Genomic DNA, 26,609 nt, shown 5'->3' with positions numbered 1-26,609 from the left:
AAGACTAATGAGTTACTTAGTTGACCGAGTCTTATGACTATTCGCCACGGTCAATACCATCGACCTATTCACCCAATTTATTTACTTTTCTTCAACTTTTCAGTTTATCTAAAAGCTTATTCAACAGAATGTTCTAAATATTTAATAGTGTTATGGGAATGATGTATTGTATTAACTTATAGTAATAATCAGACAATATTTTTTAATCACTCCAAATTAATAATTTCACTGTTGTATGTATATTATATACCAATGTTCACCACAATTAAATTAAAAATACTACGTTAAGGACCTGAAAGATAATTAAATGTAATTATGTATCTCAACTGTAGTTAAATATAGTTATATAGGTTCCCGCTGACAAGTATTGTACTTAGCGGGGCCTCAGAAATGTATAATTTCTTGAATAAACGCAATTCAATTCAATTCAAATTCAATATATGTATGTATGTATGTATGTATATATATATATATAATATACTCGTGTGTGTATATATATATATATATATATAATTTCAATAAATATTGAATCGCAAAAAGTACTTGCTCCGCCGGGACTCGAACCCGGATCTCTCACTTGCCGGGTGAATGTGCTACCATTACACCACAGAGCCCTCACTTTTTACGATTAAATTATTTTGTATTCGGCCGCTTCTTTCACATATGTGTTTAAATAACCATATTATATATATATATATATATATATATATATATGTGTGTGTGTGTGTGTGTGTGTGTGTGTGTGTGTGTGTGTGTGTGTGTGTGTGTGTGTGTGTGTGTGTGTGTGTGTGATATATATATATATCACATTAAGATAAAATTACGGATAGAAAAATCTGTGTTTGATTTTGGAGGTGCACTAGGTAACTTAAAGGACGGACGTGCGGCCGGTCCTAACCCCCTGGACTTGTGTGTGAGTGGGGAGGAGTCCTATCTGCGTGTGTGTTTATGTAAAACTACCTGGCCTCTAGCCGCAGTCACTATTTGCTAACACTATAGCCATACCCGCTAAGTATCTCTCTGGCCGGCCCCCTCTTCACTCTGGTGCCCGAGCAGACTGTGACGGTCGGGAAAGGGAATAAGAACAAGGGATGGTGAGTCTCCTTCACATCAATGACGGTGGGCACTGCGCGGTATCGGCCCCAAGAGTGAAGACCAACTCCAATCGCAAAAATCACACATATTAACACTGCCATCGACCAGATCAATCTGTTAAAATATTAGAATAGCGGTCAGCATAGGAATTTACTACATCCCAGACTTTTACCATTCATACAGTATGTCAAAAACTATGCAAATATTTCAATATATTCTCACACTCATAATCAATAAGAAACATACTACTAGACCATTTTATTTTACCATTTCTGCTTCAACGAATTAGGTACTTTGCTTTTCTTCAATAGCTCATTTTCTTACCAGACGAATCATTTATTATTGTGTGCTAAATGAAGTATCATTACTAGGTTGGCGTTATAATATACTTAATCAAATATGCAATTCTTCCTGGTAATACTACAAATACACGAGTTTTATCAGCGATCCTATATCATCATTTTCATTGAAAAATTCAGGACACTTGTGTCACAACTACTTATACTGTAAGTCTACTATTTTAAAACAGCTGACAAATTTTCTCGTCAGACTCAATACGGTAGTCATTAACTATAGGTACCCGTAATTCCATATCATCAAACTCATGTCGGTATTGAGAAAACGCTGCGTCACATCGTGCCAGGATTAGAAACATACCAGCTTCGTCGTTAGTAGTGCTGCTATCTAATGAGGATAGTATCAAAGAGGAATATACTACCTTCGTTAGTAGTGTTGCTATCTAATGAGCATAATATCAAAGAGGAATATATCACCTTCGTTAGCAGTGTTGTTATCTATTGACGATATATCAAATAGAAATATACCAAATATAGTGTGAATACACCGGCTTATATCTCACGGATATTAAATGATTTCCAAACAATAATTTTTGTAAGATATTTCAAATTTACATGAAGATAAAATGTTAAGCATTGAGCCATTGTACGAAATCGTGTAAGAGCTCCAAATTTATTATATTTATCCGATGCTAAGTCGATCGCAAGTGTGTTATAGTTCAGAATAAAATATTTCATTGTAATTTCTAATTCAATCTAATTTTTATAAAATGTTTAGTTGTTAAGTTCAGATGGTACTTTGTTTATATTATAAATGTTATCCAATACGATTAAATATTATTACAATACAGTCTGCGCAATGTTTTAGTTGTACAGTTTAAAAAAAGTATTTATCTGTATTTTTTATTATAAAGTAAATATATTTTAGTTTGATATTTACTGTTCACTTTATTTATTTATTTATTTATTTATTTATTTATTTATTTATTTATTTATTTATTTATTTATTTATTACAATGAACGGCAATACACCTTTTTACAATATTTGGTTTTACAAAATTACATCCACATCATAACTATAAATTAATCAGATAAACAAAACAGCTAAAACAATAACAAATTAACAGTAAACAACAAGAACAACAATGATCAATTAAATATATAATATTCTTAAGGGAAAACGTAAGTAGACTATGTATAAATGTAACAACAATAGAATTAACAAGAATAAATTTTTATAACAGTGACATCTGGCTATGTAACAATAAACTAATGAAGCTCATGCAGTATATTGGCTGCCCTCCTCTTAAATGATGACAGGGGCATCCCAAAAAAATCCAGATCTGCAGAGACTGCATTTCCAATCCTCATCAATCTTGGAATAGCGCTGTGGTAAAGGTAGTTTGTCGAGAGATGATGGATGGTAAACAGCTGGAAATGTCTCGCCGACCGAGGAACGTGGAAATCAATCATTTGAAGTATCTCGGAACAATCAATGGTGTTATTAAGAATTTTGTAAAGGAACATCAAGTCAATGAGCGTTCTTCTTGATGAAAGAGTTGGTAAATTTAAACAACGCTCCATTGCTTGAATGTCAACCTCTATGTATCTGTATCCGAGCTTGACTCCAATCATCCTAATAAATCGTCTCTGCACAGCATCCAAGGATGAACAATGTCCAATCTGATGAGGAGACCATACAACAACTGAATACTCCATTATTGGTCGGACCAGAGCAACATAAAGAGTCTTGAGAGAAGAGGCAGACAATCCCTGCCTACAAATTCTATTGACAAGCCCAAGTGTTTTAAGAGCTTTTCCACACACATTTGATATATGAGCTCCAAAATCCAGATTTGCAGTCAGAAGAATGCCCAGATCTTTAACCTCCGTAACTCTTCTTAATGTGACATTTTGAAGTATATAGTTAAATTGATGAGTCTGTCTGGATTTTGAAAATGTTATCACCAGACATTTAGTAGGGTTTAAGTCCATGCCATTGAGTACACACCATTCCTCAATCTTCATGAGATCCTCTTGTAGACGAACCAGTTGTTGATATGATGCCACTTCCCCGAATAGTTTTACATCGTCAGCAAACAAAAGGAAATCTCCTTCAAGATTCATGCCAATATCGTTTACAAATAAAGTAAAGAGGAATGGTCCTAGATGGGACCCTTGAGGGACACCAGAAGGTACTACAATTTCCCTCGATAAGGCAGACTCATATTTTACTCGGAGAGTGCGGCCTATAAGATAACTGTGAAGCCAGGATAACAAAGATCCAGAGAGCCCAAGAGCTTCGACTTTCCTGACCAAGTGAGCGTGGCTGATTCTATCGAAGGCCTTTGAAAAGTCTAGGTAAATGCAGTCCAGTTGCGTCCGGTTTTTAAAAGAGTTTAGAATGTTATTCATGAAGACAACTAAGTTAGTGGATGTTGATCTGCCCTTCTGGAAGCCATGTTGTTGCGGAGTAATGACGTCCCTGAAGCTGAAGGCAAGTTTATCAAGGACCAGGCTTTCGAACACCTTAGCTAAACTAGACTGAATAACAACAGGCCTATAATTCTTTGCTAATGATCTGTCGTCCGACTTATGTATTGGTATGAGGTATCCAGCTTTCAAATTTGAAGGAAAGACTCCTCCGGCAAGCAGATAGTTAAAATAGATAGACAGATGAGGCGCTAGTACTTCACTGCAAAACTTTGAAACAGCAGCAGGAATCTCATCTGGACCGGGACTCTTCGAGATATTCAAGGATTTAAGTTTTAATTCGACTTCATTAGCAGATATGTGCATAGAGGAAAGATGAATGGTCTCCCCAAACTTGTAGACAGGCGGTGGTTCGGTCTCCTTCCTATACACAGATGAAAAGAAGTCCGCAAAGAGATCCGCCACAGCTTGAGGTTCCTCAGCTTGTTCATCCCCAAACCTAAGACTTATTGGACTAGAAGTTGATGATCTGACTTCACGTAAGAGACTCCAAAACCTTTTAGGGTTACTTCTTAGACTGTCATCAGTTTCAGCAAGGTAATTTTGGTGGTTAGCTCTGGCCAATTTTTTACAATCGTTTCGAACCTTATTGAACCTATCATAAGCAGCCTCATTTAAAGAGTTCTTATAGTCCCTGTGAAGTATCTTCTTTTGGACGATAAGTTCTTTCAGTTCTTTGGAAAACCATTTAGGGAAGAGATCCGGTTCCTCTCTCTTCAAAGGGCAATTCTTAATAATTGTCTCCCTAAAATTATTACAGAAGTCAATAAAGTTATCTTCCACATCATCCAAAGGAGAAAATGATGGGTACGTTTGCCTTTGCACCCAATTAAATACTTCAGTCAAGTTACATTTCCGGAGATTATAAATTAAATTCCGACACTTTCTCTTAGTTTGGGGGCCAGTAGGAAGTTCAAAGACTAGAGCAGGGTGAGTGCATTCTTGATGCAACAAGGAATCTTCACAGTTCATTACTTCAATGTCATGCATTGATGAGAACACTAAATCAAGGATAACACCTCTGGCATTTGAAATATTGTTAATTTGCTTCATTTGCAGGAATTGTGTAGTATCCAGTAAGTGACGTAAAGCTGAAGAAGGGGGGGTACATGCGGTATTGCTCCAGTTTGCAGAGGGAAGGTTGAAGTCACCAGCTATGATAGTAAGATCATACTTTCCAGTTGACAAGTGTGCCTCTTCAGCTGCATTGCAGAAACTAGTATACAAGCTAGAAGGGGAGCTAGGGGGCAAATAAACTGCACCAATCAGTAAGTTTAGTCCTGGAAGTTTAATTGTTACGAACACATGCTCTACGTTGATGATAGAGGTCTTGACCTCAGAAGCAAGGAACTTTATTATATTACTCTTTGGCTTTGTAGTGTATTTAGTGTGAGAAGTACTAAGTTGGTAGGTATCCATAGTGATATTTAATGTCTGCACCAGTGATGTTGGCAGTATGTATTGTCAGGCGATGTAACATACGATGTGGTCTAAAAGAATAAAGAATGCTCATAGGCTGCTCTCCTGTGACGTCACATCACGCCACTACCCTACAACCAACGGTCCAAGCTGGCCAGCCAGCAGTCCACCCGGAGTCCACCACCAGACACCGTCATGTAACCTCCGCGTCCCGTCCGTTCCTTTACGAGCGGTCCTAGAGCAATGTTACTCTAAATGTGTAGTTTAATTATTCTTCCCGACCCATAGAGAGTACAGTGTCGACCCGCAAACATTACAGTGGCGACGAGGAAAACAACTGCAACAGTGGAACGTCGCTTACAGTGGCGACGAGGAAAACAACTGCAACAGTGAATTACAGTGATTTAGTGCGGAAGGGCAACAAGCGTAATGAACACGTGCAAATAACCGCGAATGTGCAAGGACATTCCGGACATTCCAACGGTCGGGAGTAGTAAGGTACGCCGATCGATATAAACTATTCTTGGTGTAAGCAGCGCACAAGCTGATTTTAATCGTTGCAATTAATGCCGTTAGACGATTATTTTTACCGGGGACATTTTAAACAGTTATTACGGAGTGTACAAGAAAACAAAATGGCAACTATCGGGTCTATGGGTTATTTTGATAGTGCGGAAGAATCGTGGCAGTCTTATATAGAGAGATTTGAGTTTTTTATTGATTGTAATGATATCGATAATTCAAAGAAACTAAGCACTTTGTTGACAGTTATGGGTGTAAGGACCTATACGTTACTGAAAGACTTAATTACACCAGACAAACCGTCTGACAAGTCGTACAAGGAAATTGTGGACACTATAGCGAATCATCTGCATCCCAAGCCTTCTTTTATCACGGAAAGATTTAAATTTAGTAGGCGGAATCAATTGGATCATGAAACGGTTAGCGATTATATTGTGCATTTAAAACAGTTATCTAAGTATTGTGAATTTGGTGATAAATTGCCAGACTACTTAAGGGACAGATTAGTCGCGGGTCTGCGAGACCAACAGATACAGAAAAGACTTCTCGGGGAGGAGAACCTCACTTATGAAAAAGCCGTGCAACTAGCTACTGCAATGGAATTTGCTGAGAAGGGGGCGGCCCAGATGACAACTGCAGGAGGACGTATTCACCGGATGCAGAGCAGCGGGTCGATACCGAAAAGGACACAGGCGGCGAGCATCGCAGCGAGACGGTCATCGGACGGCGGGAAGGCGCTGGGAGACATCACCTGCTATTGTTGCGGCAAGCGAGGATCACACACAGCATCGCAATGTCGGTTTCGTGAGTACACGTGTAATCATTGTAAAAAGAAGGGACACCTTGAAAGAGTTTGTAGATCGAAAAATTATGTTAACAAACCTAATGAGAACAAACCAAATGTTTTTTACAAATAGGTCTAAGGAGCCTTCAGCTAAAGGGAAACAGTTTTACAGCAATGAAAAGCAATATGTTTATAAAGGTAGGCAGCACTATGTAGAGGAAAGTAAAGAATCAGCAGAGTCCGGTTCAGATAATCACTGGAAACATAAAGACAATGACGATGTGTATGACATTTCCAATCTATTTACGGTTAAAGAAATAGAAACTAAGATTAATAAAATTGAGCCAATAACGGTACAGTTATTAGTGGAAAGTAAGGAAATTGTATTTGAAGTCGATAGTGGAGCTTGTGTTTCAGTTATGTCAGAAAAAGATTGTAAGACTAAGTTAGGAAATATAAACATGTATCCAACTAGCTTAGTATTAAGTTCATATACACATGAAAAGATCAGGCCTTTAGGTAAGGTTATGGTCAATGTACAACATAAAGGTAAAGAGAAACAATTAGCTTTATACATCGTAGCTAATGGGGCTAATCCCTTGTTAGGGCGTGATTGGATGCAAGCATTAGATTTAACAGTTAGAGTGCCTAGTAATGTAAACAATGTACAGTCAGCTGATCGCACGAGCATGGTGGGGGTTGTGCCAACTGCAGGCGGCAGCGCGGCAGACGCATGCACGCCTGTCAGTGGAAGCCACAACACACCTGTAGAGGTAAACAAACAAACATCTGTCAATCCGTCTGTTGTCAACAACAACAAACAAGTAGAATTACTGTACAATGAGTTTCCAAATGTATTTACGGATAAGTTGGGATGTTTCAAGGGTGCACCAGTTAAATTAAAGTTAAAAGAAAATGTAGTACCAAAATACTTTAAACCTAGGACGTTACCTTTTACACTTAAAGAAAAAGTAGAAGCCGAGCTGACTAGACTAGAACAAGAGAACGTTATTTCACCAGTAGATACCAGTGAATGGGGGACTCCCATTGTACCAATTATTAAGGCTAATGGGAAAATAAGAATTTGTGGGGATTATAAAATAACTGTAAATCCTTTCTTGGAGGTAGACCGACACCCGTTACCGAAAATTGAAGAAATATTTGCCAGCCTACAAAACGGAGAAAAATTCTCTAAAATAGATTTATCTTCAGCTTATCAGCAGCTTAAACTAGATGTAGATAGTCAAACGTATTGTACAATTAGCACACACAAAGGATTGTATGCTTACAATCGCCTATGTTTTGGTATCAGTTCAGCACCGGGAATATTCCAGAGAATAATAGAACGAACATTACAAGGTATCCCGGGGGTAACTGTATTTTTAGATGACATTCTAGTAACAGGTAAAAACAATGAGGAACACATGCATAGACTTAGACTAGTGTGTCAAAGACTTGAAGACAATGGGTTCACAGTGAGCAAGAACAAATGTAAATTTTTCTGTGACAGTTTAGAATATTTAGGTTTTGTTATCAGTAAACAAGGGTTGCATACCGCACCTAGTAAGGTTGAAGCAATTGTCAAGGCACCTGAACCTCAAAATGTGACACAGCTTAAAGCCTTCCTTGGTCTTGTTAATTACTATTCACGTTTCATTCCTAGGATATCCACTATTTTAACCCCAATGTATCAGTTGTTAAGAAAGGATACCGATTTTGTATTTAATTTAGCATGTAAGAAGGCACTACAAGAGATTAAGCAAAAGTTAATCTCTGCTGAAGTTTTAGCGCATTATGATCCTGCATTACCACTAGTGGTAGCCAGTGATGCTAGTCCATATGGCATTGCATCAGTTTTGAGTCAGATTCAATACGACGGTACAGAAAGACCTATATCATTCGCAAGTAGAGTGTTAAATAGCGCTGAGAAAAAACTATTCACAAATAGATAAGGAAGCATTAAGCATTGTATTTGGTGTTAAGAAATTTAGTCAATATTTATATGGTACACAGTTTTTGTTAAAGACTGATCATAAGCCTTTAGTGGCTATTTTTGGACCAAAGAAAGGGTTACCTGCTTTCGCAGCCAGTAGGTTACAACGATACGCTTTGTTTTTAAGTGGTTTCCAATATGAGATTGTGTATGTTAAGTCCCAAAACCATGGCAATGCCGATGGTTTATCTAGATTACCTGTAAATAGTGAGATTAAAGATGAAATCTCGGATGATGACCTTAATATTAATGTCATAGGTACCTATTTGCAGTGTTTAGCTGAAAATGACATACCATTAAGCTATGTAGACATAAAAAGAGAATCAATGGTAGATAGTGAAATCAAAAAGGTAATATCCTATGTAGAATTAGGTTGGCCTATTGTAACTGAACCAGATCTAAAGCCATTTGAAATTAGACAGTCGGAATTAACCTTGGAGCAAGGAATCCTAATGTGGGGGTACAGGGTGGTAATACCTAAAAGGTTCAGAATAAACATTCTGAACGAATTGCATACTTCACACATAGGTATTGTTCGCATGAAGGCATTAGCCCGTGCATATGTATGGTGGCCTAATATCGACCGGGACATAGAACAACTAGCTAACAGCTGTGCAGCCTGTTTGGAGGAACGAGCAAAACCGCCCAAGGCTTTCCTGCATCATTGGAATGTTCCGGAACGAGTTTGGTCTCGAATTCATATTGATTTTTTTGGACCTTTTCAGTCCAAGTTATTTTTGGTGGTAAAAGATGCGTACTCTAAGTGGCCAGAGGTGTTGCCCGTTGCTTCAACGGCAGCTGTTCACACGATTGTGAAATTAAGGGAATTATTTAGTAGGTATGGTATTGTAGACCACATAGTGTCCGACAACGGACCACCTTTTACCAGTCAAGAGTTTAAAGAATTTTTGATGTCAAATGGTATCAAACACACGTTTTCACCACCATACCACCCAGAAACCAATGGTTTGGCAGAACGGTCAGTCAGAACTATTAAAAATAAATTGAAAACAGCTCTTCATAATTCCAAGGATTTAGAATTAGCTTTGAGTAACTTCCTGTTCACTTATAGAAATACAGTGCATTCTACTACCAATCTATCGCCAGCTCAATTAATGTTGGGCAGATCGCTAAAGTCTAGGTTAGATTTAATTCGCCCAAATGTTAAAGCAATAATGTCAGATAATCAAGAAAAACAACGATTGTACTATAGGGGTAGTAAAACTAGACAGTTAGCTATTGGACAACCAATCATAGCCAGAGATTACAGAGGTAGAAATAAGTGGATACCAGGTGTGGTAGTTTCACGATTAGGACCAGTCACGTATTTAGTTGAACTGAATACGGGCATGAGGTGGAAACGACATATTGACCAGTTGGTAGGTTTACAGTGTAGTCCGGAAATGTCTGAGTTGACAACAATGCCTAGACTCCCAGACGCAAGCGTGGCAACAGAGCACACGCAGGAAACGATCGATATACAGTCGCGGGACAGAGCGAGCGCAAGGTCGCCAGTACTTTTAGCAACGACCTTGCCCCCCTCTCCGCAAAACCATTACAATAACAGAAACGCTCAGGGGCAAAGCCCCAGCCCACGTACAAATGTAAACAATAACAGTTCCAGCGTTTCACCCAAACAAATGACACCTGTTAGACGATACCCACTAAGGGATCGTAAACCTTTAGTCAAAATGGACTTGTAAATACAACCCAATTGTGACTTGTATATAATTAATATTGTTTAAGCATTATTATTATCGATTTGTTAATTGTGTTCATTCAATGTGTTATTAATTGCTATATTCTGATTTATTGGTTTTGATTGAAGTGTTTGTGATTTGTGTTAAATGATTATATTGAGTTTGTATTTTGTTCTCTATAATCTATACTTACAAAAATAAAAGAGTATAATGTCAATTTTCTTATTCATTGTAATTGATTTAAAATTGGAGAATTGTAAAACAAATTGTAATTGATAAATTTCTAAAATTGTAGGGAACTTATGTATTTAAGGGGGAGGATTGTAGTGTATTTAGTGTGAGAAGTACTAAGTTGGTAGGTATCCATAGTGATATTTAATGTCTGCACCAGTGATGTTGGCAGTATGTATTGTCAGGCGATGTAACATACGATGTGGTCTAAAAGAATAAAGAATGCTCATAGGCTGCTCTCCTGTGACGTCACATCACGCCACTACCCTACAACCAACGGTCCAAGCTGGCCAGCCAGCAGTCCACCCGGAGTCCACCACCAGACACCGTCATGTAACCTCCGCGTCCCGTCCGTTCCTTTACGAGCGGTCCTAGAGCAATGTTACTCTAAATGTGTAGTTTAATTATTCTTCCCGACCCATAGAGAGTACAGTGTCGACCCGCAAACATTACAAGGATTCTATCGAAGGCCTTTGAAAAGTCTAGGTAAATGCAGTCCAGTTGCGTCCGGTTTTTAAAAGAGTTTAGAATGTTATTCATGAAGACAACTAAGTTAGTGGATGTTGATCTGCCCTTCTGGAAGCCATGTTGTTGCGGAGTAATGACGTCCCTGAAGCTGAAGGCAAGTTTATCAAGGACCAGGCTTTCGAACACCTTAGCTAAACTAGACTGAATAACAACAGGCCTATAATTCTTTGCTAATGATCTGTCGTCCGACTTATGTATTGGTATGAGGTATCCAGCTTTCAAATTTGAAGGAAAGACTCCTCCGGCAAGCAGATAGTTAAAATAGATAGACAGATGAGGCGCTAGTACTTCACTGCAAAACTTTGAAACAGCAGCAGGAATCTCATCTGGACCGGGACTCTTCGAGATATTCAAGGATTTAAGTTTTAATTCGACTTCATTAGCAGATATGTGCATAGAGGAAAGATGAATGGTCTCCCCAAACTTGTAGACAGGCGGTGGTTCGGTCTCCTTCCTATACACAGATGAAAAGAAGTCCGCAAAGAGATCCGCCACAGCTTGAGGTTCCTCAGCTTGTTCATCCCCAAACCTAAGACTTATTGGACTAGAAGTTGATGATCTGACTTCACGTAAGAGACTCCAAAACCTTTTAGGGTTACTTCTTAGACTGTCATCAGTTTCAGCAAGGTAATTTTGGTGGTTAGCTCTGGCCAATTTTTTACAATCGTTTCGAACCTTATTGAACCTATCATAAGCAGCCTCATTTAAAGAGTTCTTATAGTCCCTGTGAAGTATCTTCTTTTGGACGATAAGTTCTTTCAGTTCTTTGGAAAACCATTTAGGGAAGAGATCCGGTTCCTCTCTCTTCAAAGGGCAATTCTTAATAATTGTCTCCCTAAAATTATTACAGAAGTCAATAAAGTTATCTTCCACATCATCCAAAGGAGAAAATGATGGGTACGTTTGCCTTTGCACCCAATTAAATACTTCAGTCAAGTTACATTTCCGGAGATTATAAATTAAATTCCGACACTTTCTCTTAGTTTGGGGGCCAGTAGGAAGTTCAAAGACTAGAGCAGGGTGAGTGCATTCTTGATGCAACAAGGAATCTTCACAGTTCATTACTTCAATGTCATGCATTGATGAGAACACTAAATCAAGGATAACACCTCTGGCATTTGAAATATTGTTAATTTGCTTCATTTGCAGGAATTGTGTAGTATCCAGTAAGTGACGTAAAGCTGAAGAAGGGGGGGTACATGCGGTATTGCTCCAGTTTGCAGAGGGAAGGTTGAAGTCACCAGCTATGATAGTAAGATCATACTTTCCAGTTGACAAGTGTGCCTCTTCAGCTGCATTGCAGAAACTAGTATACAAGCTAGAAGGGGAGCTAGGGGGCAAATAAACTGCACCAATCAGTAAGTTTAGTCCTGGAAGTTTAATTGTTACGAACACATGCTCTACGTTGATGATAGAGGTCTTGACCTCAGAAGCAAGGAACTTTATTATATTACTCTTTGGCTTCTTTATACATTTATTATCTTTATCAAATTGTTATTATTGATGTACATCTTAAGTATTTGCTAGCATTAAAAATATTAATTTTAAGATATAAACAAAAGGAATAACATTTTAATGACTTAATTGTTTTATTAGTGTGTATTTACCTGTCTTTTAATGAGGAATCCCGCCTAAACATATACTTGACTCCATGAAGAGTGCTCACTCGAGCATAGTCCTCTATAACATTACAAACTTCACTTTTAATTGAGGTACGACCCATCTTTTAATCTTACAAGACAGTACTGATAGCTAAGTGGCAAATGGTTACTGTCTTTCTTACAGTTCGTGAAAGTCAAATGCTGGTTCTTCAAAGACGATTAGGTTTCAATACTGGGGGTATCTAAACGTCATTTAACGTAATATTTACAGGTATAATGCTGTTTTCAGTTTCGTGAATAGCGTTGAATACAGGAACAGTTATTGATAACATGTTACATTCAACCCAATATCCATATGTTTGCAATGCTGTTAGTTATTTGAACAACAATTTGTCAATTTACTCTTTGTGTCACGGTTAGTTTGTTGTGTACATTCAAAAATGAGTATACAATTTCCATATAATATAAAATAAAGATATTTTTATAGAGTATGTATTTTGATATGTTTGTATGTCAAAACTGTTTACATTATTTTACTTATTATGTTGATCTACAATTTCTAGAATGATATAATGTACTCATAAGTATACGACTTGTTTAATTAATTTGTAAAATTTAATCACAAATAAATATAGAAAAGTACTTATTTTATAATCCTATACCAATTATTGACTGGTTGTGACGAAATTGACGCTTATTGAGATTTGTACTAAATCTAATCTTGTCTGTATCGTACCATGAATTGGAAACATATTTACATCATTAGCAAAATTCTATCTCGCCAAGCAATCTAATTTCGGGATTATAAACACACTAGTTTTACTACTCATACTATCTCGTCAGTTCGTTTCACAATTGTAAATATACGAATATTACCTTTATTAGTAATCATATTTCATCAGCATCGCGTTAGGATTGTAAATATACTACTAATAATTCTATCTCGTCAGGATTTGTAAATATTCCAGTTCTGCGGGCAATCATTCTCATCAGATTTCAAACGTTACACTAAGAGGAAGGTGAATTGAATCTAAACTCAACATTGACATAATTCATGTATTGCCAAATATGTTTTTCCTCTGTTACTTTTTAAACGGTTTTTGAGTTTTTGATAACATTCTTTAATTGTTACAATAAACTGCAAATTAATATGGTGGAGTATCCATTGAGAACTGCTATACGTTTCATATTATTTAGTTTGTTCGTGTAATAACTTGTGTATCGTTTTTTCAGACTTGTAGGTAATTTTAATTAGGGAAGAAAAAAAACCCCTACTTGCAGGGTGTAGAAAGTAGCTCTTTCTTAAGAGGATAAATGTTTTGAATCGTGTGTTGTATATGAATTTGTTATTTTAAGTGGGTATTTTGTAAATTTTGTATTCTATGACGCTATTATTCTTTTTTGCCAATGCTTTCAAAAATGGTAACGGTGAATTTGTTTATATTTCAAAAATATTTTTGTTTCAATTAAATTTAATTTGTTAAGAACATTTTGAGAATATTAATAAATATGGCAAAAACGTCATCAACATGGCGTACCTAAACTTTTGGGGGAAAAGAGATATTTTGTTTTGCTTTTGGTTTCAAATTTTTTAAGAAAATGTTTGCAATAAAACATAAAAGAGAGTTGTCCATTGCGATTAATATCTGATAAAACCGAATTTGGAATTGAAATGTTTAAAACGTGCATAAATCAGCATTAAATAATCTTTTATTTAATCTTGGGTTTTACAATAAAACACAAAGCTATGTGAAATCTAGCATCTAATATCAAGCCAAGGTTGTACCGTATATATTGTGTTCAAAAATCAGTGATTATTCTCTCAGCCTGAACTTAGGAGGGCACACTCAGCAGTGGAAGAGTTTGATGGAAAACATAAATATAACTTTGAAATTCAGATATTTTCTACTCTCTAGCTGTTGCAAATGAGCAGGAAACAGCAATAAACAGTGTTAAGTATAACACATCTCTTGCATAGAAAAAGGAATCAATTTTGATACCTAAATTGATTCTGATTTACAATCGCATAGTAAGGAAGTTGGTTCATATGCTTTTGGGAGCCTTAAGAACCCCAGAAGATTGAGTAACCCATGCATCGGGACGCGCTCACACCATCGCTTGCATAATCTAGCCTGCCTACTATCCCTGTTGGTGGTCATTTTGAGTTGGACTCATGTTCACGAAATAAAATGCAGAACTCCAAAAATTACAAGAACATTAACGTAAATGTGAATGTTGAGTTTAGCTCCAGTTCACTTTCCTCTTTTATTGCTGAGTCTGAAGTGTGACGCTGTCACAAACTTTATTCCTTATATCTGGAATCATGTTCGTCTGATGAGATTTTTTTTAAGTCGGCGATGAAGAACAAATGAGCCCTTACATCAGGAATAAAAGTCAGAATGAACTCTTTTCATCATTTCTACTTCAGGAGGAAGGCTAAGGCACTAAAAGTAAGATGAACTGGAGGTAAATTCAAAATGTATATTGAATCAACACTTTCCACTATAGCTACCAGCTAGTCATGTGTAGATTAACCTAATATCATAAATGTAAAACTTAGTACTTTTACAGACTAAGTTTCTAGTACGTAAGTAATCGAATCGACGGGTGAGGCAGACAGGACGGACTGCGCGTGTGACGGTGTGTATGTGTTGAAAGCTAGGGTCATTAGCTTCTGGAGCTCTTGAGACTCCAGACAAATTACAATACCAAATTTCAAATCATTTTACTCTTCTTCGGTGAATCTTAAAATAGCTTCATAAGTTTGACATTGAACTTCTGTGGTAAATGTATTGGTATATTGTATACAAACAAAAAACTGAGGAAGTTTTATTTGGGAACTGGCTGGAGCAAAAATATCACATTCCATGATCGACTTTAATTACTTTCTTTGTTGTCATAATTTTCTGTAAAATTGTAAAACCATTGGAAAAAATAAAAAAAAAACACTATAATTGAGGAAAACTACTCAACATTAACTAATAAAATCTTATTTAAAACTTAAAAATCAGACTAAAAGGAAGGCGGAGCAGTGTGTGCTACAAAAATACTTGTACTTGTTAAGAAACATGCCAAACAGGTTTCAACATTCTGCGACTCATATAAGGAACATCCCTCATTCCTACATAAGTTTATGTAGAAAAAAACCCTAATTAAAACGAAACAAAAAGCTAACTTTAACTTCAAAACATTTTTTTCGTGTATATTTTTCTACTTTAATTGTTAATTAGCTTGATTTTTTTAAAGTTTAGGTTTTTCTAGTGTGAATCTAACTTTTAAACCTAGTTTTATACCAAACGAGTATTACTGGTCCAATTACATCTGTATTATCTTACACGAGTATTACATCTGTGTCCAATAAAGAATAATTATTCAGCTCCATATGATTCAAAGGTTTTCTTTACATGAACAATCGGTATCGCCAGTGGTATCTCTGGACTGTCAGAAGTAATTCCTTAGAATCAGTTGTAATATTTATGGTACTGGACTAAAAATATATAAGATATATAAATAGTGGAAAGGACTGTTTACCATTGGTCACCAACAATGTAAAGTAACATAAAGTATATATTTACGTTTTTGTCTAAATTTTACGTAGTATCTAATATAGTACTCTCTTTTTAGAAAGCAAGTAATCTTTTTCCTCCTCTTTGTTGATATATTTTAATACTCTATGATATGATTATCCAACTCCCACTCTCATTCAGCTATGCTTTTCTGCTTGGCTTGTGTTGCGGTGTTCACTGCTCGGTTGGAATTGGAATTGAATAAATTAGTATAAAAAGGGATGAAATGGACGGTTATGTTTCGGTTTTAGTGTTACTAGTGAACTTTTCAATATCGTTAATGCCAAATATAATTGAAGTTTCATATAAAGTTTGATCATTTTACATTAACCACTGTTCTGTTACTTATAAATATGGGAGATAAAGCACTAATGAAGGTAACTCTATTGTATATTATTCACAATTTATTAGTACCAGGTTAACTCATTTTATAGTGTTTCATAATGTTAAGTTATATTTAAGCTACAAGAGTTGTCAAAGTGTCCTAAAGTAAATTCAAGTGAAATTACCCTACGATTGATTTGATCTTTGCTAGAGCATTATCATCTTAACTGTACCTAGGTCTTTGCTGACCAACTTTTAGTTATTGGCATGTTAAATGTTAGGTTACAAGTATTAGACCTACTAGTAGTATTTACATTTCATTTGTATATTCGGGTAACATTTTACCTACTAGGCCTAGGTTCATCTTAATTTAGCACCACTAGATTAGATAGACTGTCTACTGTTCACATGGGAACACCAAACATTCTAAATAGCCTAGATGTTGTCACTTATTGGGCTGTAGTATGATATCACGTCTATTGAATAATTGATATTTCTGACTAAATCTAAACTACATACCAACCGAATTATGTTTTAGGTATTTTATATTATGCTATGGTTCAGCTATTTTTTTAACTAAATAGTAATATAGTAGAACCTCTCATATCCGACCATGACGTGACCGAGCCATGGTTGGAACGGCCAAAGGGTTGGATATCTGGAGGAGCAAAAAACGCCTTTCCCAGGTGGAAAAAACTACGGGTACGGTCCAATAAGCGGACCCGGTTTTTATATCGAAATTGGCAAACGATATTTCTTAATCATAACCATCGATATAATCAATCGATACTGATGAATTATTTTTAACAACTTAAATAATCTATATGAACAGCTGTAAACACTTTCAAATAATACAAGATAATATTTTAAATTTCACGTAACATTGTGTATTAAAATGGCCGTCAATCTTAGGAAGCTTCACGAAATTGCTTTAAAAGACGATAAAATATGTTTTTTATGGCTTCAGGATGTTGGGTTAGTACGTAAGAATCCATTATGTGATATTTGTGGAAAGGTAACAAATGTAACTGTCAGAGGAGCTAACATGGTCGTCTTCAGATGCAAAAAAAGAAGGTAATGGTGGACACAACTTTAGTAAAAACGTTTTCGTTCTGTTTCATTTAGTTAAAGTTATGAGTTTCCCTGATTTTGGTTATGTTCATTTATTATTTGTTATCATTAAATTCACATTTTAATTTAAACATATGATTGTTATTACTTTTATATCGATTGATAGTCTATGATTCGATATGCGAATATTAGGTATCGATGATTATATTCTTCGATATAAAAAACCGGGTCCGCTTATTGGACCCTACCCAAAACTACATGTATGCAGTGTACTAGGCCTACAATAAGCGAACAATTTTATTGTACTTGTAAATACCAGCATTCTTATGTTGCTTAAAACATTTACAGTTTTTAAATTAAATGAAAATGTGAATAAATCTAAGCGAATGTATATTACCTTATTAAATTTAAAGAATTCAGGAGTAGGTGGTGATAAGTGGACCAGGTTTTTTATATTAAAATTGGCAAACGATATTACTTAATCATAACCATTGATATAATCAATCGATATTTATTAATTATTTAGAACAATTAACTTAAATAATCTATACCAACAGCTGTAAACACTTTCAAATAATACTCGTAATGTAATGTTTCAATTTTATATAAGTAACATTTGATTATTAAAAATAGCGGGTAGGGTACGATAAGCGGACCCGGTTTTTTATATCGAAATTGGCAAACGATATTACTTAATCATAACCATCATTATAATCAATCGATACTAATTAATGGTACTTTGGGATTATACCGACCACACTAGTATGAAGAACACAAAAATAGAAATTTATAGAAACAAACATGATAGAACGAAAAAACAACTCTTCAATTACAAAATTACAAACTTACAAGCATTTCCAGGTATTGTGATCGTTATTGTTGTCGCTGTTATCTTATCTTTCTCGAGAATCCTGATTACGGCAGACCGCGCGGCATCACGTGATTTGCACGGTACATAATTGCCTTTCCATTACAATTCAATTTATATTTCTGATTAGCCCCTCTAGAATTTGATATTTTACTGATAGGTACTATCTCGAGGGATGTTTTTCTTTCGTCGACATCAGCGCGGGGCAGCACCGAAGGTGCTGCCAAAGCCCGCGCTGATGGCCGGAGGCACTCGCATTTTGGGTGGCGGAATGTGATCAAGAATAAAAACAAGTTTTTAGTGTTTTTTTAATAAAGAGTTTAGTTTGGTAAATGTTTGTTTTTGTTGAATTTTTGTGTTTGGAGAAATGTAGAGGTAAAACACGGAAGTACAACAAAGCGATGCACCAGCTGAACGGGCGGCGAGACTCTGCAATCACGTTATCTACTAGACGCTCGACTTTGACCTCTGTCTGAGGATGGGGAGGGGTTTGCGATAAGACAATTCCTGTTTTATATTGACGAAATATTGTTCTACGCTAATCTAGTAATCAGTAGAAACGAAATGTGAAATAACGATTCATGTCTGGGTGTGGTCGGTATAATCCCAAAGTACCTAATTAATTATTTTGAACCATTAACTGAACAAATAATCTACATCAACAGCTGTAAACACTTTCAAATAATACTCGTAATATTTCAATTATTTATAAGTAACATTTTATTATTAAAAATGACTGCCAATTTTAGAAAACTAAACGACATTGCTTTGAAAGATAAGACATGTTTTTTGTGACTTCAACATGTTGGATTCGTACCATTATGTGAAATTTGTGGGAAAGAAAACAAACTGTAACTGGAAGGAGCAAATATGGTCGTCTTCAGTTTTCCTAATTTTGGTTATAATAATTTGTTTGATCACTGTAAATATTAAATTCATATTTTAATTTAAAACAAATGATTGTTATTGAGGATTAGATACTCATATATTGATTGATAGTCTAGGATTTGAGATGCGAATATTAGGTATCGATGATTACATTCTTCAATATAAAAGACCGGGTCTGCTTATCGTACCCTACCCGAATTGAGTAATGGATTTTTGTTTCAATTTTGTCAATCTTGACCATGAGGGAAGTGCCCCTCTATATTTGTCCAAAATACATCCATCGGGTCGCATTTGGATCTTGCTCAATGTATTTCAGCGCAACGTCAAAGGCGTATCTAACAGCATAATGACTCACTATGTTATCAATTATGGTTTTCCTCTTCATCCGAGTCAATTTCTTCTTCCTCAGCTTTGTTCTGCACAATAGCAATGATTTGGTCATCGCTGAGATCTTCATTGGCTCTAACTTCCAAAACATCACCTTCAACAAGCTATTCTTATATCTGTCATCTGGAGATCATGCTGAAACACTTGCAGATTTTGTAATGTTTCTGTTTTGTCTGTCTCAACATCTGCTTCTGTCAAAGTTGGCTCACACTATATATGTGTATACAAAAAGCAACTTACTTATTATTTTAAAGAATGCGTATCTGACAGCTTGTGACACATAACAAAGGTCATCACCATTGTAGTTACGGTCATTAGCTAATTACCACAAAAAATTATTTTACATTGTTTGAATTAATTTTAAACAATATTAGGTTGCATTATAATAAGCGGCCACTAACACAATCGGATGATTATTGAATGATACGAAATCATCGATATTCATGACCATGCAAAGGACTGAAAGCAAAATGTCGGACTAAACAACGTACTGTAATAGATATTTCAAAGAACAAAATGGTTTGGCTAGTTTTCAATCTTAGAAATTAATGTATAAATATTAATATAATTTAAAAATTAAAATATAATATATAATTACAACAAAACAATAATATTTACTTAGGCTAACTTAAGTATTTTCAAGGATAATCGTGACTGCGTGTAAACAAAGAAGACACGTACGTCACTGTTCTTGCCGCCATTAGTCATTAACAAAACACACTATTTGAATTTTGAATTTATTTCCAAACACAATTTCACTTTGAATAAATTGTGAACGATGACGTCGAGCTGAATTACGTTTTGGGCTTTTAAAATGTTAATAGAGAAGCTATACTTTTAAGAAATATATTTGTTTCAAATTACATAAAATAGTTAAACTTTATGTAAAGTCTGTTTGAGCAGCGTAGTACTGACGATTACTTTAGCCAATCTGAAATGGTATTTCTGCAGACACTGATGTCGCCAAAACATTAATTGATTAAAATGTTATAGTTGTTTGATTTCAACAAAGTCTTCAAGTGCGTTTTTTGCAATGTTGTGTTTGTGCTGACTTTTCTTGTGGCTAAACACTATTTGATTCTTTACCTTTAATTCTAGTTTACATCTCCTCACTACAAACAGGATACTTCGAACTTAAGGAGCTAGCCCCTTTACTTGCAGCCAATTAAAACATTGCTCAGTGTTTATAAAAAAATGTTAAGTCAATATTTGCATCTTGGTGGCCGCTTATTATACCGCAGCCTATAAATATACATAGCCTAGATAGTTTTTTTTAAGCATCATTAAATTATTACTTTCTTAAATATTAAAACAGCTGAACTATAAAAATATATTAAAATAGGCCTACCTATAAAGTAATTTGATTTAGCATTTTGGTTTTAGTAGTTCAGATAGTTATGTATATTGATAATATTCTATTGTTATGGTGGCCCCTTATTGATAGATTAGGCTCCAAATTCAACTTAATAATTATCAGAATAGGAAGATAGGTTATCAGAACCAGAATAGACTTAATTGAAATATATGTGTGTAGGCTATTTACGTAGTTGCGCAAATTACAACTAGTTTGAAAACTACAGATGTGTTTATTTGTGCATGTTGCCCGTTGTGTGAATATAATTATATGGTGGAGGTTTAATATTTAGTTTAAATAGTTTAAGGATATAATTTTTTGTTTAATTCCAGAAAAGCTTGTACAGCAAAGTACAACTTGTAAAAAAATATACCAAGTTTATCAATTTATGATTGAAAATAATGAATCTATGTTTTTTTTTTTTTTTTTGCAAGTTAATAATAAAAATAAAGTTTGCCATTTTTCAACATACTACATAAAAAGTGTCCAGCTGTAAAAGGATTAATCAAACTAGCTATTGGAAAACTAGATTTAAGTAGGACAAATTGTCTATCAGATTAATTGTGATGTTTCACATAGGTAGTTAAATTTAATATATTGTTTATTGAATAATAATGTGTAACAAGTAAACACCAAAATTATGAAGCTAGAATACAAAACATTGATTTGTTGTTTCTGCTTGCCCACTTTGACAGGATTCAAAATAACAAAACTTTGTATGCTACTTTTGACAACAGGATTTAGCAAATTTGGGTGGGCAGTTACATAATAAATACTAACGGTTAGATTAGGTTAGTAAACCTAAATTGCCTAACCTCATCAGCTGCAGCGTGCCTTGAATAGGTGACTTCCATTTAAACAGAAAGTACCAGAATTTCTTCCATAATAAGAGCATCCGTCAAACATCTGTTTATTACTTTCTGGTCCGAAGAAAGACATCCATTGCAAACACGATTAGTGGCATTTCTATAACTAGTTTTGACTTTTCGCTAGTATTTTGTTATTTTGTATTTTATTATTGATTTTGATTATATCAAGTAACATCAAATTTTTCATCGTGAAATTTATCATCAAGTGGTATATAATATTAAGTTTTGAAATATAATAACCATATTGAAAATATCTACCTAAAAATGTGAAAATGTGGTACTGGTACTGAAGTACTAACACACCACCACCAATACGTTTATGACTATATAAAGTACTAATACAAAACCAAAATGTCAAACCAAATAACATTGTAAGTATTTAAATTTATAGTAGTTATGGTTCCGCTATGTTTTTATATCTAGAAATCTAATAATGCTACTTTCTTACTATCCAGAGGTCATTATCTTTTTAACAGTTTCTCACTATTAAATTTTTGCCTCATTTGAACATTGAATTGAAATATTCCAAATTAAATACATTTTCTACCGTCATTGACAATATTTAAGCTCAACTTATACAACACAATTTCATTTCTATTTTCTGTAGGCGTTCTTGAGCTTGTACAAAAGCTTCATCAAAAGACCTCTGACTTGTTTTGTAGTAATACAAAATTTTTCTTTTAAGGCCTGACTATAAGGACCAAAAGACTACTGCACAAATGCTTGACTATCACAACCTATGTTATCTTATGGGTGTTCTATATGAACAGAATATCCCGTGCCAAGTCTAATTCTAGCAGAACGTTAGTACAAATCAGCTCCAGCCGGTTTTGGATTGAACCACGAGGCTAAACCTAATGTTATGTTTCGTTTGAAGTTACCTGTTCAGGTTTAACCACGAGTTCAGGTCGATACTGACTCAAAATGGATGAGTGTTCCATCTGCATAACAAACATTTGCATAATTTGACATGCCAAAATTCGGTGCAAATGTTCATATAGTCATGTCAAGTTTGGTTTGGCAGAATGGTTTATTTCGATCACAGTATTTTGGTCCGTATAGTTATCCCATACACTCAAGTGTAATGTACACGTACTGACATATGATTTGGATTCAGCGTGTGCTTGCTTGTCGCGGCAGTCGTCACAGGTCTATATCTGTACAATGTCATTAGCCATACAGCCTTACTTTCTGTCTCCTAAAATGATGGACCTCCGAGTCATTATTTTGTTACCACCTGCTACTTGAATTTATAAGAGACAGTTTCGCAAAATTTAATATTATCAAAGGATTCATTTTCTTTTAGGGGTGGGGTAAATATAATCTAACTTTAAAATCTTTCTATAAAAAAATATCGTTCTAGGCAAATTTAGTGAACGAATTCAATTAATTAATTCTGGAGGTTTAATACTTACATAACATGGAGTCAAACCCTCTCCCCACCCCCTTTGGACATTGTAACTTAAGAGGCGGCCCTTAGTAGCTTTGTTAAAAAATAGCCTACAGCCTGATAAAACTTGATCTCGGTTACTGATTCCCTGAATTAAGTAAAGCTAACACCAGTATATTGAATTGACTTGATTTTTTGAATGTTTTAATTTTGTATAGTTTAAACGTTTGTTTATCTGTTTTTAGCAAATTGCAGAGCAGAAGCTCAAAGCGTTTTCAGTCGGAACTATGGGGAAACGTAGCATGTCAAAGAAGGAAATGGAGGAGCAAAGGAAAAAAGAGCAAGAAGAAGCGGCTGCTCAGGTTAGTTATTCACTATTAACAATTTATTATATTTGTACATCTTTTGATTTAAAATTATTTGATAACGTTTCTTTAAACTTGAGTATGTTAAACATAAAATACTGTTTGATCAATACTCAACCAGTTGGCGGGCCTAAATCATATTTGTTTATCTGATTTATAAATAATATTTTAAAGCTTTTGTGCACAAGGACCTGTGTTTGAATTGTATGCTTGATCAGCTGTTAGATACATTTAAATTATCGATATGCAGTAAACATTTCATTTCTTGTCCAATGTGGTAACAAGACGGCCAGATATGGAATTGTGACATTAAGAACGTAAGTTATTCAAATCAATCAGCGATTTTGCTGCTTACTTCTTGAAGGCACTACGTAAACTTTTTGAAAATGATTACCATACTAACTGTGCCGGAACTGTTTATATACTTAAGGCATATCAAATATAAGTTATATTTGATACTTTTTAAGTTACTTTCTGATTAAACTGAGGCCACCGATAATTAAGCAACCACAATAGCAGCAGCGTGCTTTGAATAGGTGGCCTCCGTTTAATCAGAAAGTACCCTTTTAAAACTATACTAATCCATTGGATATTTTTGGTTTTGTAGTTGCATATGTGTGTAGAGTATACAGTTCAAAATGGTATAAATACCAGTTTACTTTGCCATAAAGAGGCATTCAGTAATGACAGGAGAGCACTTCAGTTACGCCACGGTCATTATTTTTAAAAACTAGCACTGATGATATCATCGTAAGGGAAACAAAGCCCCATTCCAATCTCCACCTCCTGTCCTCACCTGCCAGCTAACAAAGGAGATAAAGCGATTGAGCTAAAAATGAGATAAGGAGGAATGCTATATGGGCAATTCTTTGCTTGCAGAGTTTCATGCCTCAAAGGGCTGGATATAACAGGTTTTACGTAAAGTTGTTCAAAAGGCAATAAATGTAGAACACAAATTCTAAATTATTTGTCTTTATTAAAAGCTCAGAAAAAGGTAATTCTGTTTCTAGTTAACACCTGTTCTAATCATTTCATTTCAGTTCATTTATTTCAATGTCCAAAAATTTTAAACATAGTAAAATGTTATTGTGTTAGTTTTAAATGTATACAATAGCCTACATACAAGAAAACGAACAACATTATTTCTTCTTATGTTAAGATAAATGTACAGTTTTTGTTATTCAAAATATTAACTTATAGGTCTTTATACAGGGTGGGCATAAAGTTGATACCCACTGCTTGTTAAACGTAAAACAGTTGCCGGTGTTAAATAAAAATCTTTGCTTGGTATTCAAATAATATTGTTATTCAACTTACAAGATAAGGCATCCAAAGCTTATTTGTGCATCCCATCATACTCAACGCACAGATTTATTTGGCACCATGTTTATTTTTTCGTCACTTAAGCAAATCTGGTTGATTGTTGTAAAAGAAGCCAGAATTGCTTTTTTTTTTTTTTTTTTTTTTTTTTTGGGCTGAGGATGGGGAATCTGCAATCAGATACATGGAGGGTTCTCTCTTCTTCCCTTCACTCCAGTGCATGCGGGGTTGACTACGTTATAAAGATCGCCGACCCGCTAAACCCCACCCTCGTCCTTCCTGCCCACCAAGCCCCACTTTTAGCATTTCTTCAGCTGGGTGAGTGTCTTGCACTAAATGCTTTCCTTCTTCACCTCAAGTCCTCACGGCTCATCTTCCATTTTCTTCCGTATAATGGAAAAGGCCATCTTACTGACTGCGTTCCACATGTCTTCCGACTGCACCATGTGAGAGACCAAAGTCTCAGGTATCAGTTGTCCGGTTGTTTCCCAGCAATTGGCTCTCTCCTCTGTCCACCTCTTACAGAAAAAGAAAGTGTGCTCAGCAGTATCTTCCTCTCTGCAGTAGTGGCATATACTTGAGTTACTTCTGCCAATCCTCTCCAAGTAACGGCGGAAACACCCATGACCTGAGAGGATCTGAGTCACATGGAAATTTACCTCCCCATGTGTCCTTTGAAGCCATACTCTAATGTCTGGTATGAGCCTTCTGGTCCAGGAGCCCTTACTTGAGACCTCCCACTCTCGTTGCCAAGCATCCCTCAGTCTTTCCTGCAGCTCCGCCCTGTCTCGTTCTCCCAGGTAGCTGTCAGTTCTCTCTTTCACCAGAAGATGGATAGGAGGAGTCCTAGCGAGCACCAAAACAGCGTCGAGAGATATCGTCCTGTAGGCTGATGTGATTCTCATCGCAGCAAGCCATTGAACCCTTAGTGCAGCTTCCTTTGCTCTTCCAAACTGCATTGCACTCGCCCACACCGGTGCACCATACAAGAGTATGGACTGTGTTGCTGAGAAAATCAGCCGCCTCTTTGACTCCTTGGGGCCCCGAACATTCTTCATAGTCCCACTTATTGCCATTGCCGTTACTGAGGCCTTTCTTGCTGTTTCCATAACATGGGGAACGAAAGTTCTTGACTTATCCAGCCAAATGCCTAAGTACTTGACCTTAGTCTTCGGTGTGACAGTCGTACCCTGTACCCGAAAAGTGATCGGTCGAAGTCTCCTCCTTCCAGCCATGATAATTGCCTCAGTCTTTTGTGGGGCCAGCTCAAGTCCCAGTTCCTGCAGATGATCCCCAACTCGTGCAATGGCTTCATTGGATCTCTCCATTAGCACATGTTCCGTGCTTCCCTTGGCCACCAGGGCCAAGTCATCAGCATACCCGACAATTCGTACCCCAGGCGGGAGAGCCAAGCGAAACACAGTGTCGTACAGGACATTCCAAAGGGTTGGGCCAAGCACTGATCCCTGTGGAACTCCACTGGTAACTTGCCTCCTCATTCCATTTCCCAGGTCCAGTGTTCTCTCCCCTAAATACGCCTGAATC

General features: G+C 35.9%; 1 protein-coding gene across 2 annotated transcripts in view; it reads left to right on the top strand.

Moving 5' to 3' along the window:
• Positions 1-16,376: 16,376 nt before the first annotated feature.
• The window catches only part of LOC124371509 (U2 snRNP-associated SURP motif-containing protein-like), a 35,819-nt gene continuing 25,586 nt past the window's right edge, over positions 16,377-26,609 (top strand). For both annotated transcript variants that reach the window (XM_046829861.1, XM_046829862.1), the window contains exons 1-2: positions 16,377-16,605; positions 23,625-23,741. In XM_046829861.1, the coding sequence (XP_046685817.1) occupies positions 16,582-16,605; positions 23,625-23,741 (141 nt within the window). In that variant the 5' untranslated portion in view covers positions 16,377-16,581. The remainder of the gene's footprint in view (positions 16,606-23,624; positions 23,742-26,609) is intronic.

The sequence above is a fragment of the Homalodisca vitripennis genome, unplaced genomic scaffold, assembly GCF_021130785.1.
Source record: "Homalodisca vitripennis isolate AUS2020 unplaced genomic scaffold, UT_GWSS_2.1 ScUCBcl_1544;HRSCAF=5289, whole genome shotgun sequence".
NCBI lineage: Eukaryota > Metazoa > Arthropoda > Insecta > Hemiptera > Cicadellidae > Homalodisca > Homalodisca vitripennis.
Note: the sequence above shows the minus strand (reverse complement) of the source record. Positions and strands in the feature narration are given on the sequence as shown.